Below are 21,122 nucleotides of genomic sequence, written 5' to 3' on the forward strand. Positions count from 1 at the left end.
TGGGTAGCACTTCCAGAGACCACCTTCTGCACAGGAACAGGTCAAAGTGCTGTGGACTCACAGCTTAGAGAGTTGTGAGCACCGGATTCACTTCCACAAGAAGACAGTCGTCGCACAGCAGAGTCTAGCAGAGTCTAGCAGAGTATATAAACAACTCGGAGAGCAGCTCTGTAGAATATCTTCTTTAGTCTATCTACAACTATTATACAACTATATACAGAGCTAAATAGGTCTAAGCATAAATGAATGCTGAACCGCACTGAGTGTCTGCAGCTGCTCTTAGCAGCAACCTTATCTAAACACACAATCTCTCTCTAACACTCAGTCTCTCTCTCTCTCTCTCCCCCCGACTGACTGACTGACTCTTTGTTGTGGTGCTGGAGCAGAATAAGTAGAGAGCAGAACACGCCTCCTCCTCTCTGGAGAATCAGCAGACTCCTCAGGAGATTCTTGGATATGGGAGGGGTGAAATCTCCTCAGAATCACCTCAACAAATGAAATTAAGACCCTTCATTCTACTTTCCCTCTCCTCTGAAGAGTTGCGCTACAGAGATGACAGCTGAACGTGGTGTATCTTACTGAAGAAGAACCATTCAGTACAAACACAGATTACTTTTCAGCCATAGTAGTTGTGATCTTGCATACCCAAAACAATTAAATAACTTGTTACTAAATATCTTTATTTCCTTTTAAGGCTCAGTCAGAAACCCATAGACATTTACAATGTAAAGCAATATGGCTTGCAGTTCCCAGATAAGTTCCCACATAATGCATGCATAAATATATTTATACCTAGTTGCTGATCAGTTGGTTGCACGGACCTCTTCAACTTTCAAATAATCTATCTCGTAATGAATCAAATGTTGCTACATTAGCAAGAACTCAATGCAATTCTATTTCTAAAGCAGTCACTGTTATGACCCAAGGAGGGGTGAGTAACAACAAGAAAAAAGCACTCTAACCACTAGAACCGTATTTATCTAAAGCCTTGCACTGGAGTAATTCCAGGGAAATAATAATCTTATCTGAAATGATAAAAATAGACCAAAAAAACCCCCACAATCATATCTTATTAATTTACACTGGTTTGGAAGAGTCGGACATGACTAAACGACTAAACAACAACAAAGCCCTCATTCCTCTCATCCAGTTGACAGCGATGTGGTCTATCCCCCAAACTAGGCTGATTTTGAATACTGCACGTTATTACCCTTCCAAGCTCCAGTACTGCCCGAAAAAACCAGGGTCCACAAACAGAAGCATGGCTTGCAGTCTGCCTCCATCTGTCCTCACTACCAACCCAGCCAAACCAAATCCATTAACATGTGCAGAGACAAGGATTCTCTCATTTGCACTCCCTTATGGAGAAGGAAAGAAAAAGCAGGACTCTGGCAGAAATGGTTTACATGCCCAAACTGCTGAAAATGAGAGAAGACTCCATCACTTCTCCTTGAAAGCATAGAGAGGCAGAGTCATGCTTCTCTTGCACAGGGTTATGGAAAGATTCCTGTGGCTTATCTTATCTTATCCAAACCACTGGTCAGAAATCCTCACCTTTCTGCCATGCCTTTTGGATCTGAGGAAGAACTCTTCTCAAAAATTTGGAGAATGATAAAACAGCAGAAATTTCCCTATTTCTTCCCTTCTCTGAACATCCATGCAAAAGACACAAGACTACCTTTCTTCCAAGCTCTAGCTCTGAAATAAGCATAGACTTTTCTCTCAGCTGTCTTGCAGTTTGGAAAAAGGTGCAGGGACAGGACTTGCCAGTCACATTCCAGCTGTGTCATCCCTTCTCCAAATTGCAGTTGCAGAAGCTGTCAGAAGCTGCTTGCAAACGTCCATGGGCACTTGCCCCTGATGACTTTTAACTGTGGATGCCTGCCAAAAGTGTTTAAGTAGATCACTTGCTCAGAAGAATGTGGACAGGTATGCTTAATTTGAGCTCTTTCTGAATAAACAAAATACTTAAAACACACACGTCTACTTTCAACCTCCATTCCACAGTCTGTAAGGCGTAAGACACTGGAGAATCCTGGTTTCAACGTCTCACTTGGTGCCTGAAAAAGCCATGCCCAACATTACTAGATACAGCACTATGGCTGTTAAGTAAACAAAATGTGTACTTAAATGTGGCACTGGGAGGCAACATTCTACTTTTAATTGGTACCCTTTATTCAGAGCCTCTTTGCACCCTTTATTCAGAGTCACTTCATATCTTTACATCAAGTTTACAAGGCCCTGTTTCCAATGAAATGAGGGTTCTGAAAGTAACCTTGACAAACACAGCATTTGACACAGGAGTGACCATACAGGTTTCTGTTGATTCAGCCAGAGAGACTGCTATAGCTAATAGGAAAAAGAAAATGCCAGTGTTATAGAAGCAGAACTGCTCAAGAGTTAGAAAAGAACTGTTGTGTACTATGTTAGGGAAGAAGGGAGGTATTTATTCCACTATGTACCTTCTACTACCTCCAAGTGCAAAGTGAAGCCACACTAAAAACATGGCACAACAAAATTTCTCCATAACAGAAAGAAGCAGGACAACAGTATTTTTCTTAAGGAAAAGACACCTGTCATTCTCCATCATCACTCCAACATGAGCTTCCACTACTAGAGCAGGTATATTAATCAAACTTCTTTTTTTTAAATAACATATTGAGTAGTTTATTCCCTTTTAGAGAAGGGGTATTACTTCTGGGGGGTGATCTTAATAGGATTCGTATTAAAAAGCTAAACTGAATGGAAGAAATAAGATGACCTAGGAGAAGGGAAGGGACTATTGAAACAGTTTAACTTAACAGATGGGAACTGGAATTTATATCCTTTCCCCCGTAATCCATTCTTACTCCAGGCTGGATAACACTTTAAGAGACCCATTGCTTTTCCATAATGCAACTGTGGCTATAAGTGAACCACAGAAAAATTCAAATTACAACTTGCCCTTAAAAGATTTGAGGTGGGCATCCATTTAGGACAAATACGTAAATATGCGTATATCTATATCTGTGTTGGGCCGTTAGTCTTTCAAAGATGTATTTCAGGTGCTATGGCTATGGGCAGAAAGACTGAATGCAGAAGTTTTGTAATAACCCAAAGACATTTTTTCCCTCTTACTGCAATTTTTAACACAATCTAGAATTTAATATGTTAAAGGCATCAGAATTTAGCATCTTAAGTTTCAGGTGCTTCTTAAATTGATAAAGGGGGAAATGAGATTATAATTGTATATATAGCACGGCAACTGAAGTCCCAGAGTGGGCTAGATCACAAATAATCTGATGATGACTTTCCATGTCATATGCACCTCGTCAATCCTTTCTCAAGACAAATTCACTTCCTTCTACCCTTACCCATCCAAAAATTCAATATTTCCAATCATCTGAAGGCAACTTTGTTTAGGGAAGTTTTTAATGTTTGATGTTTTATCATGTTTTTAATATTCTGTTGGGAGCTGCCCAGAATGGCTGGGGAAACCCAGCCAGATGGGTGGGGTATAAATTATTATTATTATTATTATTATTATTATTATTATTATTATTATTATTATTGGAAGAAACATGGATCTTGGAATTCACATTAGGAAAAATAAGCCAGTACACAACTTAACTTGCAAGGAGTGTAATTTATATAGCCCTGGCTATAATCTGAAGATGTATGTATCCTAGATAAAAATATATCCAGTCACAGTGGATAGGTACAAATGAGAAACACACGCAGTAATACTCCAAACAATGGACAAGCAATACCAATTTAAGATTAGTCACATGTGATACGCAAGTTAGCATCACTTCAATAAGTTATTTCTGCCTTTTCAACAAGTAGTACCATTTCTGTTTATTAATTTATAGTTTTAATATATACATACGGAAAACAAACAAACGCACACATAAAGAAGTTTAAATAACCCACTGCCTTTAAAAACAAATTCAGAACACTGCTGCCATTAATCCTGTTTTTAACCAAACTCAGGTAATACAACATACAAAATTCCAATGCTGAACCAGTGCCAAACACTAACTGATCCTTCTGCTTCAGCTCTCCTAACATGCATGACATATGTACAAGGCTGGAAAGGGAAGCAATTGTTTTTACATCCAGTGACACTGCACATTTTGTAATACAGCTGCCCTCTTCCTGTTGAAAATGTAGTTTTGTGATATTTGACATGTGGGCCTGGTTCAGAGATAACATTGCTCAATCTGCTGATTATGGTTAGGAGGCTGGAAGTTCGCTGAAAGCTCATGCATTGTTTATCCCTCAGCTCAAGTTTTTACGTAACTCCTTCCCCACCCTTTCGTGTTAGAACTAACTATAGTGCACTGTTGTGTCTGCACCAGTGTTAAAAGAATTACCAATAGGTAAATCAAGCAGCTTCCTGGTTTCAATATTTAAGAAGCTAACAAACATTAGTGTAGCTATTGGCATGCCAATGCAGACATAACACTGCACAAGGTAATGTTCAAAAGGGAAGGGAAGAGTAAACAGTGTGCAAGCTCAAAGGAGATGGAGGAGTCACACTTGAGGGAATGCCTGATCTTCTAGCCATAGGTTAGGAGATTGAATAATAATTAGAAGATACAATATTGCCCAATCAACAGACCAATCCTGTTCATTTGTCTTAGTTGTTGGTCTCATTTTTCATGGGGCTTATCCCCTACTAAGTGTGTTTATCATTGCAGCGCACTTGAATATATTTTAAGTAGCTGGAAGGGGTAATCAATACATACCTTGAATGTCCCATTTTGGTTTTTCACATAAGAAACCAGAAAAATGTCAACTGGCAGAAGTGCTGATGTAATAAGTGCTATTGCAAGAGCAAAAATAGCTGTTATAGTAGAGATTACTTCACTTTCACGTCTGCTCTGGTACTTGCGGACATAAACCCAGCAGAATATCAGGATAACCTAAAAATAATAATACAGAAGTTACTACAACCCAGTAAAAGAATCATATTCTTGCCATAATCCTATTTCTCAATACAAAACCAAAATCCATGCAAAGGTATGTACTCTCTATGGACAGATTTTTAATTGTGTTTCTTTTGAGATTTTCCCTTTCGCCAGGTCAGCATTTCATCCCCCCAACAAGATGCAGCAGTGGGTTAGAAAATTACAAAGCCATTATTTTTAAGTGCAGATTCAACACTTGAAAGGCTATAAGCTTCTATTTTATGCAGCTTTATATCTTATCTGAATGCTAATATAATGAGTCAGTTCGTACAACTGGTAACTGAATACCTCAGGACTCTATTTTACCTTGTAACAGCAAGCTTCCCATTTGCTACCAGGATTGTTACCAATGAGGTAACACATATAAGGCTACCCTGAACTCCTAAAACATTTGTACATTTATTAACAGATTGGTAAACTTTCAGCCAAATTGAAACCAACATGATCTTAATCTAGTTCAGGGTGACTTATGTAGGGTTATGATGTAACAATGACTGGTTGCCCAAGGTTAGCTAATGAGATCCATGCTGAGTGGGCAGCGAGTCAAGTCTCCCTTGTCTAAATCCAATATCCTATCCATTACACCAGACTGGCTCTCACACTTGCTCTTTTGGACTGTCCAGGGTTCTACTTATTTGGTCATAGGAAGCTTTATGACTGCAGGAAATGCTTTTTTTAAGGGGATACTCAAAGGTACACAATACCGACATCTCTTTTCTGTTGTTAAAAAGTATGGCACTTACTGTAACAACTTCATGGTGAGTACTGACACCTATTTTTCGGGGGGGGGGGGAGCACTGACTGCAGGTCCTCTGTCACAGTCATAAAACAAAACTGTGACATCCCAGAGACCCCAAACAAAGCCTGACCCATGCATGGCTGGTTGCCCACTCTATCCACTAAATCCAGACTCCCCAAATCTGCTACTATCATCTACAGTGCTCCCTACTTCTCTCTCAGATACACGCACAGACCTCTTCACATTCACACAGGGATTGTGCATGCATAGCCCAGTGTTTTTAAGGCACCTGTTGTGCAAACATACATCATTACATTTACAGAAATGTAATGTCTTATGTAGATGCTTGCCACACCGAAATGGTTAATGTAATCCTAGTATGTCCTCTCAATATTTACTGAAGATATGTTTGAAGAGGTCTGGCAATAAAAAGCCATTTAAGGCATGCTGAAGGGCAGAGTGGGCATCTTAGACTGTATTAGCAATGGAAATTATTGAGCCATGGGGTGCTGTTTAGTTTGGACATCTGCATATACGATATACACAAGCCTTAAGCAGGTACAAAAAGTTTGTTCATCAGTTCCGCTACTCTAACCTCCCGAGTGGATGACAGGATGAGTGAAGGAAGGGTGCAAAAAGGGACGCCTAACCCACCGTACACTTTAACGACAAGGTGGCTTTAACTGGGAAACCTACGACACACACACACATATATGGGCTCTTTCCGCACCCGCTGGAAAACAAGGAAACGATATTTGGCTATTATTGCTCGATTCTCTTCCTCCCGGGCACTTCGGCTTGCGCAGTTTTTCACTCGCTTGCTAGAAAGCAAATCCCATGGGTACAAATTTTATTTCTAAACAGGTACATTGCGCCACGTCGTTTCTCTTACGCGCCCTAAGCAACGACGGCTGCCAGCTTATGCAAACTTGAGAGTGAGCCTGGCTTGCTTCCCAGTAAACGGGCAGGCGGGACAGGGGGAAAGCGTGGAAACCACGGAGCCTTATATAATTCTCCTGCCCTCCTCCCTTTCCAAACTCAAAAGAGCCCTTTAAGGCGGGGGTCGGGGGCCGCGCCAGGTCTTCGCCCCACTCTTCCCATGGGGCGCAAAAGCCCACAAGCTTACCAGCAAAGCGAGGCCGAAGAGGCACCAGCCCGTGACCAGGTCCGTCTCCGCGGTGAAGGCCGCCATCTTAACTTCCGGCAACAACACTGACGCTCACGGCAACGGCGCCGCCGCCGCAAGGGGGAGGAGCCTAGTGGAGCACCAGGGGGCGGGACCAAGCGAGGCCCAAAGCAAGGGGAACCGCGTTACTGTGGGAACCGCTAAACAACACCCTGCCCCAGAAGACTGGCGATTGCTCTTGATTGGCTGGCCCGGCTGCCGAAGGAGGCCAATGAGGGCGCGACGGAGCAAAATCACCCACTCACGCCCAGCTGACCTTGTTGCGTTTCGATTCCCAACTAGGCAGCGTGGCGGGTGGAATCGTGTCCGCTCTAAATTAAATTAGGGTGGTGGTTGGTTTTTTTAGGACGTTGTGGCCGCGCCTTAAATTATGGTTTCGAGGTGGCTTGTTAGAAAGGCGGGGGCCCGTTTTAGATTTCGGTATTGGGGAGTCATAAAGGTTCTCTGGGTGGAAAACTCAAAAAGAGGGGCGGCTTAAAGAATAAAAGACACGGGGACTAGCGCAGGATTCGTGCATACGAAGCACGGGCGTTTGCATTGCAAGTTTGCACGCGCAATGCAAGCATTCTTGCTTCGTATCCATAGGCTGCGAAATTCCTTTTACCAGCAATGCAATCCTGCACGTGTCTTCTTCGGAGCAAGCGGCCCCGACCCAGCTAAATTTGCTGGGATGGCAGCTTTGGAGAGGACGCAGCAGGAACAGGCGCTTCTGAGAACCGAAATCCCGCCTGAAGGTTTACTTAATCTAGGTCCGCTGCTCGAATTTAACTCCCGTGGAGCTGGCCGTTCCCAGGTGTGTGAATAGGGGGAAACCCCGCAATCCCTGCCGTGCATGCGTCCAACAGGGATGGGAGGCAGCAGAAACCGTGTAACTTCGTAAATCGTGGACGGGGTGAGAAAGTAAAAGGAGACTGAACCGTGACGTGTTGTGCAGCAGCAGCAGCTACCTACCAGAAAAGCGACACTAAAGCACCACCTCGCGGTCGGGTCCGATACAATCGTAAACATCTCCATCTTGGCTTTCGGTTGCCTAGCCTAACAGCACCGCCCTCTCTGCCGCCATTTATGGAGAACAGAAGCACACGCCCGTGTAAATAGCATCAAGTCTCGCTCCTGAGTAACAGATCTGCCTTTCAGCCTTGAATTGAATCTTTAACCACGTCAGAGGGGGGGGGGTGTCACATGCTTCATTTCTTCATCAGGGGGAAAAAGAGTCCCTGCACTTAGAAAATTAGAATGTCATGGAGAAGTTAGACCAGGTTTTCTGTAAAGTATTCATAGCATTTTTGGTAGGGAGGAACCTACATGTAGTCTTAAATAGTAACCACAGGACTTTTCTATTAAGTAGTGAGTTGACAAAGCAGACGACAGAGATTTCTCCAAGTGGTTCTTTATAGTAAGCTTGAACTGAACTGAATGGTTCAGCCAACCTGCATATATAGAGCTCAACTACAAAGCAACAGTAACAACTTTCTGTAACTATCCAATCACTGAACGTCACTTTCAATTCCTTATTTGCATATGCGGACCTGAGTGAAAACTATCTACAGTATCCCCCTGCTGGCCCAGGGTGAGAACTTCAGTACATAACATTTTCATAATCCCCAAATGCTTTGGCTCCTACTTCTGTACATGTTCCTTATGACAGTTTGAAGCCACTGCTGTTCTTTTGCTCAACCTTTGTTTTGTAGGCCAAAAGTAATTGAGGATATTCCAAATGAAAATTAAGATCTGTACTAGGAAAGGAAGGTTGGATGGTGTAGTAATGTACACACAGTTGAAGATATAGGAGACAGAAACATTAACATGACCAGCAGTGGGAGGAGACTAAGCAGATGCTGAGTGAGTGATTTGAACCTCCAATTATTTCCAACTTTTCCTAGGTTCAGAGTGTGCAAGATTCTTGTTATGTACTGAGTTGAATAGGATCCAAACTGAAGCAGTCTGATTGGTCCTAGAACAATAGGATCCAAATTGCAGCAGTCTGATTAGTCCTAGAACAATAGGATTCAGAATGCAGCAGTCTGATTGGTCCTAGAACAATGCAGCAGTATGATTGGTTGGCAGGAACCACCCAATCCTGCTCCAGATAGAAGTGAATCCACAACCTGATTGGCTTACAGTAGAATTCCGGAATTAGCCAATCATGTGCAGCCCATTGTGTAAATAATGTATATAAAGCAGATACTGTGAGGGGACATACATTCATTCCTCCTCACCACTATGAGCTGAATAAAGAGCATGAAATCACTTTGCGACTCTGAGTATATTTCACTGGCGACGAAGGTGGGATTCCGCTGAGCTGACTGCCACACACAGCACCGCAGCACCGCCACCTGCTGCACCGCTGCCTCGCACCGTGTATCCAGGCTTCAGCTCCGGGACACAAGGAACTCAGAATGGCAACCGACAGCAGCTTCTCGCCATTCAACCCAGCATCTGGAGACTGGGAAGCGTACGCCTCCCGTTTCACCTTCCTCCTAGAAGCCAAAGGGGTCACCGACGAAGAAGACGCCAAGAAGAGGGCGATATTCTTCAGCGTCTGCGGAGAGGAGACGTTTGAAATCGCCCGGGCTCTCCTTGCGCCTGAAGACGTCGCTACTGTTCCATACAAAACAATAATGGAACAGCTGAAGGGGCACTTTTCGCCGCAGCCCTCAGTGGTGGCTCGTCGAAATGCCTTCTACGCAAAGCGACAAGCCCCTGGGGAAACCATAACTGGGTTTGTGACCTCTCTCCGCCAAGCCGCCCGGTTCTGCAACTTCTCAGAGCTGGAGAACATGCTTCGTGACCGCCTCGTCGGTGGCCTGAAGGATGAGAAGCTGCAACGACGCCTCTACGCCAAGAAGGACCTAACGTTCCAGGTCGCTCTGGAGGAGGCCCTGGCAACGGAAGCTGCCGAGAGGTCAACGCAAGAGGCACGGCCGAGGCTGCCATCCCAACCGAGGGTCCACCACGAAGACCTCACTGACGACTCAGGATCCGACAGGGAGGAGGTGCACCAAGTACAGCAGCGCACTCAAGCAGCGCACAGACCACAGCTGCCTCGACGAGAAGGAGGAAACTGCGCAAGCTGCGGGGAGAGTCACGAGAGGAGGACCTGCCGTTTCCGCAACGCAGAGTGCAGGCAGTGCAGAAAATCGGGACACATCGCCCGGGTGTGTCGGGCTCGGCCCACCCGACACCAGGCATCAGATGACCAACCCAAGAGCCCCAGGTCCCGGGGCCCAACGCACCAAGGCAACTCGACGGAGCTCACGGACTGCCAGGTATACCAGTTGCCCCACCCCAACGTAGAGAAAATTTATGTAGAGGTACAGATAGAGGGGGCCCCATGCCGCATGGAGCTTGACACGGGTTCAACTCTATCCATAATCTCGGCAAAGACCTTAAGGAAACTGTGTCCTACTGGGGGTCCCAAACTCAGGCCGGCCCCATTCACCCTACGGGACTTCCAGAAACGTAAGGTCCCCACAATGGGGGTGGGGACCTTCAGGGTGCAATACCGAGGGCGGACGCGGCAACTGGACTTGCTTGTGGTCAAGGGCCCCTACATTAGCTTACTGGGGTTGGCATGGTTTGGACCACTGGGGCTAGCTGTCACCGGGGTGAACCACACTAGCTTACAAGTGGACGTGGACGCCATATGCAAGGAATTTCCAGGGGTTTTCGACGGGAAATTGGGACAGTATACGGGCCCCCCATTGCGCTACAGCTTGACCCCGCAGTACGACCGGTCAGGCTCAAGGCCCGCCGGGTCCCGTTCGCCTGGAAACCCCGTATAGACGAGGAATTGGACTGACTCGTGGAGCAAGGAGTGCTGGAGCCGGTGCCTAATGCCCCCTGGGAAACTCCAATCGTCACACCCGTCAAGCCTAATGGTTCGGTCCGCATCTGCGCAGACTACAAATGTACCATAAACAAGGCCCTCACGGCCCACGCATACCCAGTGCCAGTGGTCAGCCATGTCCTTGCCACCCTGGCTGGGTCGAAAATTTTTGGCAAGCTGGACTTGGCCCAAGCATATCAACAGCTGCCAGTAGATGAGGCCACAGCAGAGGCACAGACGATTGTGACGCACAGAGGAGCGTTCAGGGTAAAGCGGCTGCAATTCGGGGTCAGCGTGGCACCAGGCATATTCCAGAATCTAATGGACTCTCTCCTTAAAGGGATTCCTGGTGTCACCCCCTTCTTCGATGATGTGTTGATTGCCGGGCCCACACCAGAGGAGTTTGAGGACCGCCTCCGCACCGTTCTGCACCGTTTCCAGACGGCGGGTCTCAAGGTGAAGCGGGAAAAATGTCTACTAGGAGTGCCTCAGGTGGACTTTCTGGGATTTATGGTGGACGCAGAAGGGGTCCACCCGACTGGGGACAAGGTACGGGCCATTTGTGATGCCCCAGCACCCAAGAGCAAGACTGAACTTCAGGCCTTCTTGGGACTATTGAACTTTTACCATTCCTTCCTTCCCCACAAGGCAGCGGTAGTGGAGCCCCTACACAGACTCCTGGACAAGCGGGCCCCTTGGGTGTGGGGCCAGCGCCAGGAGGCCGCATTCCAGGCAGTCAAGGACTTGCTTGTCTCAAACTCTGTCTTGGCACACTTCGACGAGAGGCTGCCGGTGGTGCTAGCATGCGACGCCTCACCCTATGGCATTGGCGCTGTCCTGGGGCACCAACTCCCGGATGGAAGAGAGGTACCGGTGGCGTACTTTTCCCAGACACTCAACGCAACCGAGCGGAACTACTCGCAAATTGACAAGGAGGGTCTGGCAATCGTGAAGGGAGTAAAAAAATTCCATGATTTCTTGTACGGGCGGCCCTTCACCGTGGTGACTGACCACAAGCCGTTGCTTGGCTTGTTTGCCCCCGAAAAGCAGACCCCCCAAGTGCTGTCTCCTCGCGTCCTCAGGTGGTCAATTTTCCTTGCCAGCTACCAGTATGCACTGATTCACTGACCTGGGAAGGCGATGGGCCATGCGGACGCCCTCAGCAGGCTACCACTACCAGAAACAGGCCCTGACCCAGCACCTGCACAAGAGGTTATGAGCCTGGAGCTGCTTCCCGACCGCCCCATTCAGGCACAAGAAGTTGCACACCATTCCAAGAAAGATAGGGTCATCTCCCGGGTCCTGGACTGGGTGTGGAGGGGATGGCCCAGCAGCAGCCCCGGGCCAGAATTCGCCGGCTACACAACCCACAAACATGAACTGTCGGCCCACAAGGGGTGCCTGTTATGGGGAAGCAGAGTCGTTGTTCCCCAGCCCCTCCGCAAAAGGGTCCTCACAGCCCTACACGAGACACATCCAGGGGTAGTAAGAATGAAGGCCCTTGCCAGGAGTTATGTGTGGTGGCCGGGGATCGATGGAGAGATAGAGGCCTGGGTCAAACACTGCCAGGCCTGCCAAGAATCCCGCCCAGATCCCCCAAGGGCCCCAGTCCAGTCCTGGGAGTCCGCCCGAGCACCATGGTCACGCCTGCATGTGGATTTCGCTGGCCCCTTTCAGGGGAAAACATTCTTCATAGTGGTGGACTCCTACACCAAATGGCTGGAAGTCGCACTGGTACCGTCCACTTCCACGTCCGCAGCCATCCGGGTACTACGCAGGCTGTTTGCAACCCACGGGCTCCCTGACACTCTCGTCTCAGACAACGGGACTGCATTTACGTCAGGAGAATTCCAAACCTTCACAGCACAGAACGCCATCCGCCACATCCGTTCGGCGCCGTTCCACCCTGCCACCAATGGCCAAGCAGAACGCATGGTGCGGACCACCAAGGACACCCTTCGCCGCATGACACAAGGGGACTGGGAGTACCGCCTTGCCACATTCCTTCTAGCACAGCACAGCACCCCCAGCTCAACGACTGGCCGGAGCCCCGCTGAACTACTAATGGGTCGGCGCCTTGCAATCAGATTGGACCGCCTTCACCCCGATAGAGCTCAGGATGAGGTAGTGGTGGGGGAAGGCAGGAACCCCCGGACCTTCGAGGCCCAGGACCCAGTGTACGCAAAGAATTTTGGGGCAGGCCCAGCATGGGTACCCGCCACAGTCACCAGGGTCACTGGCCCAGTGTCGTACGAGGTGCTAACGGATGGGGGGCAATGCTGGCGCCGCCACTGCGACCAGATACGGCGACGATTCCCAGGAGAAACCCAGGAGGAGGACAGGTCAGAGGAGTCCCAAGGGAACAGAGGGGCAGTGAGGCCCATAGAGCAGGAGGGGCCAGCAGGAGAGGCAGAATCAGTAAATACAGAGAGGACCCGCGAGGCCGAAAGGACACCAGAACCAGAACCACGACTGAGCGAGCCGGTTGCGCCAGACCAAACAGGCCCATCACAGCCAGCATCCTTGGAACACGAGCCAGAACCTGGAGCCCGGACCAGGGAACACCCCAGGCCGCAACGCACACGTAGGCCACCGGCGTACCTTGAGGACTATGAATGCGACCTCCCGGGCAGGACTGGAACTTAGAGGGGAGGGGTGTTATGTACTGAGTTGAATAGGATCCAAACTGAAGCAGTCTGATTGGTCCTAGAACAATAGGATCCAAATTGCAGCAGTCTGATTAGTCCTAGAACAATAGGATTCAGAATGCAGCAGTCTGATTGGTCCTAGAACAATGCAGCAGTATGATTGGTTGGCAGGAACCACCCAATCCTGCTCCAGATAGAAGTGAATCCACAACCTGATTGGCTTACAGTAGAATTCCGGAATTAGCCAATCATGTGCAGCCCATTGTGTAAATAATGTATATAAAGCAGATACTGTGAGGGGACATACATTCATTCCTCCTCACCACTATGAGCTGAATAAAGAGCATGAAATCACTTTGCGACTCTGAGTATATTTCAATTCTCATGCCAGGCATTCCAAAAGGCTGTCAGAGATCTAATCATGCAGATCAATTAAGAAGTTAGAGGCAATACTACAATGAAAAAATATGAATAGGCATATCAGAATGAAAGGGCATATTATTTCTTAAATAAGGAATCAAAGCATTCACTAAGCTTGATTCAAATGGTCAGTGGAGGTTAATTATAATGAGAGGGCATTTAAATCCAACAATCAGAAATAAAAGATGTCAGTTAAAATGATTACTGTATACTTCTGTTAGTAACTGACAATGGCATTCTATGCTTCTCTATTCAGAAGTAAGTTCCCCTGAGTTCAGTAAGCAAGTTGGTATATTTTGTTTATGAAGCAAGAACAAGGTGGCTAATTTAAAACAAAAGGTGTGCAGCACAATCCTATGCATGTTTATTCAGATATGAGTCCCCATGTTCAGTGTAAGTATGTTCAACATGGCACACTAAAGCACATTTAACAAGTTTCCATCGTCAATTAATGGCTATGTTACTAAATGCATCGCTTTAAAAGACTGACCAACAGACCATCCTTTTATTGGTCAAAATCAGAAAATAGAATATTGTAGATCAAACCACAGAATTCCCAAAATAAGCCAAATTCAGTTTGTGTCTCTTAACTACTTGTTAAGGTACATGAGATCATCAGCTGACATATACCACCGAAGATGAAAATATCTAATGCTAGCTTGATGTCATCTGCTTTTTATATGTAGCTACAACATTCTGGGTTTGACCTCTTTTCTCAATTTGAACTTACAGATTCTATGGTGATAAGTAGGATTTTACTTTTGTTCGACCAGTGCATTATTGAAGTAGGTGTTGTTCTTTGGCAGAATTGTTATGGAACTCCTTGGTTTGAGTGGGAGCTGTTCTAACACTACGGTGACTCAGAGTTTGCTTCAAAATATGAATCATCTCAGATCTGCCATTTCAAAACCTCCTAAGCTATGCAGGTACGATTATAAGAACTGGCCTCCGTAATCCCCAAATGGCCAAACGTTCTGCAAGAGACCACACAGGGTTCAAAATGTAACATGCAAGATTTCAAATTGTATAGATGGCTTCCTTGGGATAGCCATTTAATATCAAACATGTTTTATGACTAAAAATAGACCATTCTGCTGACATGGTGCATAATGCTAAATTTGGCTTCTCTTTGCCAGTAACCTCGGGATTCCCCCCTTCCTGTTTTCATGTCTTCATAGTTTTCTTTATAGTCATGAGTACCTTGCAAGGCTTGTTTCTCTGCTTGTCCAATTGACACCGGAATTGGAGATGGCACTATAGGAGAGGCACTTGCACGAAAATAGCAAAGGTTGGAATACCACCATCTCACCTTTTCCTCAAACCATCCAACGAAGGGTTGCACATTTCTCTCATGGAACTAGGGAATATCCTTTCCTCAAACCATCCAATGAAGGGTTGCACATTTCTCTCATGGCACTAAGGAATATCCCTATCGGCAAAGGGTGGCATAAACATGCTAACCCTGGACACTGTGGGGTGGTTGGGAATTGTGTTGGCCGGGAGAAAATAAGTGTAACACAACGAACCAGAATGTAGGACAATGTTAGGAAGGCCTTAGTTGCATCTCATAGCACAAGCCCATTAGTTTCATTTGCTCTCACCAATGATGGCTTTGGGGTCGCAGCAAGAGTTAAACCACCCTTCATCACCAATGTAATTGTGGATGTCATGTGCCAGTCATTGTGGAAGCAACAATGTAGAGCGCAATGTAGGAACACCAGAAGCTGCCTTATACTGAGGCCAGACCCTTGGTCCATCTAGTTCAGTATTGTCTATATACTGACTGGCTGTGTTTCTCCCACCATTACCTGGAGATGTCAAGGGTTGAACCTTCTGCAAGAGCAGATGTTCTACTACTACTAAGCTACGGCGCTTTCCCAACTCATTCTTCCCATGATTCCTTGTAGTTTCTGCCTACTTGTGTGTTAACATCTAAATTCTTAGTAATTTAGTGTGCTTCCTCTGAACACAAGCATTCAAAACAGTGTCAGCCAGTATCTCCTGACTCTGTTAGCATCTGACCCTGAGAAATACCCTCATCAGAATTTGACTATGTACAGTGACAGTACCGTAATACATACAGTGGTACCTTGGGTTACAGACACTTCAGGTTACAGACTCCGCTAACCCAGAAATAGTACCTCAGGTTAAGAACTTTGCTTCAGGATGAGAACAGAAATCATGGCATGGTGGCAGTGGAAGGCCCCATCAGCTAAAGTGGTATCTCAGGTTAAGAACAGTTTCAGGTTAAGAACGAATTAAGTTCTAAACCCGAGGTACCACTGTATATGCAAACAGTTTCTGTTTCTGTTTGCCTTTTATAATCAGTTTTTCTGTCAGTTTAATTTTTGTTGTATCATCTTGTTGGAACATAACATTAAATGTGACCCCTATTAACACCGTTATCCATTTTCTAAGACATTACAGAATATATTTATATATTTCTGTTGGTGGTGGCCTGGATGGAAACAGCAAAAAGCTGGAAAATACCTTCAGGCTGCTCAATCTAAGGATGGTTCACAAGAGTATGGCACATTATCCAGATGAAAAATTAACACATCACAGCAGGTTAGTTAGAGGGTTTGTTAAATATTACGTTTCTATCCTACAGCAGTGCATATAAACCATTTATCATTTTGGTGGAAAAGTGCTTGTTGTCATGGAAAACTTTCCTAACAATGCATCACATCACTATTCTTCAGCTAATGTTATCTATCACCGGTAAAACTGTTTACATTTCTCTTTGTGCAAATTATAATTTGATTGCTGTTTAATGCTTATTTTTGGTCAAATCTGTTTTTAAAAATGTAACGATAGTAATTGGCCATTTGCCTGTCTGATTTGTAACAATACAGTTCTTTATTTTCAGTGGCTTTCCCCATACATTTTCTGCTGTTTGTAAAGATCACTTAGTGCTGCATTTTGGTTTTAGTGCTGTTTATTTCTTTGGTATGTAATTTTTATGGTATGGATTTTCTTTAATGTTAACCACTTTGAGAAATATTCTTAATGCATTTAATAATGAAATTTTAAATTTGCAGTCGAAGACAAATTGGCTTCACAATTTGCTTCACTTCAAAACAGAGTACCGTATCTTTGAGGCCTGACCATATAGGGTTTGTGACTACTGACCAAATTGTTCAAATCGCATGAACCTCAGGCACAACATATTTTAGGGAAAGAGGATGCAAAGGGGGACAGGGTTAGTGTTATCAAAGTGGGGCTTTCAGGTGATGCGTATTTTTCTTCAACCCTGCAGAACAATCTGTACTGCTGAAAATCACTCTTCTGCACAACTAATAAACATATAGACAAGGACATGCTGGGGCAGAAGGGTAGCAAATAAGGGTATCATGCAGTTTATGGTGACCACACCTGATGCTGGCAACGACAACCAGCAGACATACTGCCTAACCAGCCCCACCACTTCCCACCAACCTGTCTACCCCTCACCTTCCTAGACCAAAGGGAGGCCTTGGTATCACTACCACTACTAAAGCAATGTCAAAAGAAATATGTAGGCCGGTGAAGGGGATGGGACTGTCACTGCCACCACCATTGCCATGAAGAGGCAGGGGGATGCAGAGGAAAGGGGGGAGATGAAAGCACCAAAGAGGCACATAGTATGTTTGGACCAAGGCCAATCAAGGACATGTTGGGTTGGAATAACGACAGACGAGTAGCAAGTGTCATGTGATAGGCATCTCTGCAGCAAGTCCCGAGGAGACTCTTTTATTGAATATTACAACATTGCCACAGGTGCGCTCATTGCTGATTGGTTAACATGAATACAGTGTAAGGGCATTAATCATGAAGGCTGGGAAAGGGAACACATGGTTACTAATGATTGATATTGCATGACTTGAAAGAACAATCACAGTCCGTAGATGTGGTCAACAATGCATTAAGAACAGGTCAAGGTACACTGTTTCATGAACTCAATGGGAACTGTTCAGAACATTCTCAGACTCATGTGCAGAGGCAAAAACTTCCCAGCAAGGACATAACAGGGAAACATATTAGACTTCATAATTTTATTTCCCCCCCTCAGTTTTTCTGGGTCTTAGCTGAGGTAACTGACTTCATTTCGGTAGGTTCTCGTATATGAATAGAACAGACAGAGAAAAGCTTCACGTATTGCATTCAGGCAGCAAACCTTGATATGAGATAATAGGTATTGAAAAAACTCAGTTGCTCCTGCTTTAATCAATGAAATCATGGAAGGTATACAATGGAAAGGTCCCCTTTTGTGCACACATACATGCAGCTTGACAGAATGACAGGCCTCTTTATTACTGTATTATAGAAACGTGGGTGGGGAACCAGTTATCAGGGCCTTTCCTCAGACCAGACTGCCTCAGCCTTTAGAATAAATATATTGACCCAAAGTCACAGAGTATAAACTCTCACCACATGCCAAGGATATCACAGTAGCCTCCCCAAAATCAACTACACTGCTACAGAGAGGAGGCTAGTGAGGTATAATGTATAGAAATTCACATAATGTCAGTAAAAAAAAAATCAAATAGTACCAGAAGAAAAGGAAATTAATTTTTTCTCACACATCTTCCCTATGGAAGGCAATAGGTACAATAACAACAAAAACTACAGCTCTCATAATTAATTCTCTGTGTTTCAGACAACATGGCAATGCTATGCTTCCCTCCTTGAATGAAATTTTGGGACTGAATGCCTTGGAGGGAAAATCAGGTAGTAGCCACTGTGCAGCACAGTGCTTTGGGATCAGGAAGAACCACTAGGAACAAAGGTGCTTTCTGCCCTGCCCTGCTCTCTTCTCTTTTCAACAGTGCAATTTTAGCATTGCCTTCATTGGCATTATCCATTTGATCTGAGGACAAAGTCATGTGGAGTGGCCTGTGTACTAGTAAAGAGAAGCAACAATGAGAGAGCCTACTTTGCATTTTTTTCATTAAGGTCAATAAAAAAGAAGGGTGGGGAGAAGGAAGAACAAAGAACTGCCCAGGAATGCCGTGCATCCATTGTGTGCTTGGATTATTAGCCACTGATGGGGAAGGCAAAGGGTCTTCTTGCTCCCATCTGCTCTGCTCTCTTCACCCACTGCAAATGATTATAGATCCACACTTGTTTACCATGTTCAGACTTCAGGAAGCAGTAGACTGTAACTAATCAAAATCAGCAATCCTGGATTCCCAAACTTCAAAGACTCAAATAAGAGAATAGATGGCCCCCATATTCCCATCCCAGTTAGCTGACTGTGGTTTCACAGAACAAAAGCCACCCTAATTTTCAAAATGTCATTAAGGAAGCTTTAATAATATAAATAGGGGGTGTGCGTTGACTTGGTTTAGGAGCCAAATAACCTTGTGAATTGGGATGATTTTGCAGTATTATTAATTCTGTATTTCTGTTTTATAGCTCTATATTTACCTATATCGCTGTGGTTTTCCCGTCCATGGTTTTTTTTGCAAGAAATAAGGCTGTCCAAAAGAGCTCTGAGTGGGTTTTGTTGTTGTTGTTGTTGTTTTGTTTTGTTTTGTTTTGTTTTGTTGAAGCACAGAAATTGGGGGGGGGGTCTTTTTTAAAAAGATGAAAGCTTAATTTAACTTTATTTTTTTAAGTCCTATATTGGTCAGCTTTAACAACAACAAACCCCAGAGCTCTTGGTAACGCCAAAGTTGCACACCTCCTGCATATTCCTGCACAGCAGGGGTTGGACTAGATGACTCTCAAGATTCCTTCCAACTTCTATGTTTCTTCAGAACTCCACAGGCAACATTCTAGATAGCCTCATGATGCAAGGCCTGTCTAAGATCTATCAGAGGACACAAACTAACCCAGGTTAAGAAATGCAGGAATGAAGTGGCAATTTTCTTTATTAAAAAAATATATATTTTAAGGTAAGGGAAGAGACAACCCTCCACTTCCCCAACCCCAGAGATTATGGAGGAAAGTGAATCCCTTTTATTTTCCCCATAAATTGTCTGTAATTTGACAGACTTAATCCACTCTGGAGGGGTTCCTGCGCCTTGTTTTATACAGAGTAGAAAACAATTACAGATCAAAGTGGAGAGTACACAGGGCAGCTCAGAAACGGTGGATTTTAAAAAACAATGCACCGATATGGGTGCATGCAAAGTCAATCTTGCAGCATGGGCGTCTCTCTAATAATAATGATCTAATTTGTCAAACTAAACAAACAATCTCACAAGCATTTTCAGGGAAAGGGTTCATGCTAGCACAGAATCATAGACTTGGGAGAGGCATCAATGTTATCTCGTCCACCCCCCACCAATGCAGGAAATCCACTGTTGCAGCAACCCTGATAGTGATAGGTAGTCAAGCAGCCTCTGCTAAAATTTCCAATGAATAAGAGTTCACCATCTTCCAAAGCAGTCTGTTAAGTAGCTTATAGCACCAGGAAGTTCTTCCTAGTGTTTCATTCTTATCTTCTTGTTCTCTTTTTCTTTTTGTAGCTGGAACCCATTGCTTCAAGTCCCATGTTCTGGAGTAGCAAATTTGCTCTTATTATCTATGCAATAGCCCTCCAAATATTTGAAGATGGCTATCATGTTGCTTCTTAATCATCTGTTCTCCTGGCTAAACATAACACAGCTCCTTTAACCTTTCCTCATGAGACTTGGTTTCCAGGCTCTTCACTATCTTCGTCACTGTCCTCTGGAGATGGTCCAGCTTGTCAATATCCTTCTTAAGCTGTGGTGCCCAGTACTCTAGGTGAGGTCTGACCAAAACAGAAATAGAGCGCTACCATTACTTCCTGCAATCCGGACACTATACTCCTGTTGATGCGGTCTAGAATTGCATTAGCCTTTTTAGCTGCCACATCACACTGCTGAGATTGTTTAGCTTGTCTTCTATTCACCACTCAATCCTTTTCGCATATACTGTTGTCAAGCTAGGTGTCACTCATCTTGTATTTATACATACATGTGATCTTTTTCTTCCGAAATACAGAACAACATGTATATCTGTTGAAAATCATTTTGTTAGCTTTGGCTCAGATTCTCCATCCTGTTAAGATAATTTTGAACCAGTTTTTGTCTTCTAAGGTGCTGACTACCCCACTCACTTTGGTGCTGTCTGTATATATAATGAGGATCTCCTATAATCCTTTGTCTAAGTCATTTATAAAGATGTCTAACAGCACCAGGCCTAGAAGGTGGGCCAGTCTGCCTATGAGGCGAGGTGAGGCAGTTGACTCAGGCGGCAGATCTGGCTTGAGGAGTGTGACTCCTCTATTGCTGTGCCTACCCACTCTTCTCTGGTCTCCTTTTATCTCCCCACGGCCTTCGGGAGGGGCAGCAGCAGCTGGGGGCTGTGGAAGAGTAGGAGGGGGGAATTTTCTGTG

At 45.0% G+C, this 21,122-nt stretch overlaps 1 protein-coding gene and 1 long non-coding RNA gene across 2 annotated transcripts in view; one reads left to right on the top strand and one right to left on the bottom strand.

The window, feature by feature from the left end:
* Positions 1 to 6,969, bottom strand: part of LMBRD1 (LMBR1 domain containing 1) — a 45,696-nt gene extending 38,727 nt beyond the window's left edge. The window contains exons 1-2 of the mRNA XM_081186930.1: positions 6,818 to 6,969; positions 4,731 to 4,907 (exon numbers count right to left, since the gene is read on the bottom strand). Coding sequence (XP_081043056.1) covers positions 4,731 to 4,907; positions 6,818 to 6,883 — 243 coding nt within the window. The 5' untranslated portion in view covers positions 6,884 to 6,969. The remainder of the gene's footprint in view (positions 1 to 4,730; positions 4,908 to 6,817) is intronic.
* A 95-nt stretch (positions 6,970 to 7,064) lies between these two features.
* On the top strand, positions 7,065 to 20,354 carry LOC308583162. The gene is made up of 4 exons (XR_014006099.1): positions 7,065 to 7,967; positions 8,125 to 8,719; positions 14,581 to 14,700; positions 20,230 to 20,354. It is a non-coding gene; the product is annotated as an uncharacterized lncRNA (long non-coding RNA).
* The last annotated feature ends 768 nt before the right edge of the window (positions 20,355 to 21,122 follow it).

Source organism: Podarcis bocagei (genome assembly GCF_964188305.1).
Source record: "Podarcis bocagei genome assembly, chromosome: 3".
Classification (NCBI taxonomy): domain Eukaryota; kingdom Metazoa; phylum Chordata; class Lepidosauria; order Squamata; family Lacertidae; genus Podarcis; species Podarcis bocagei.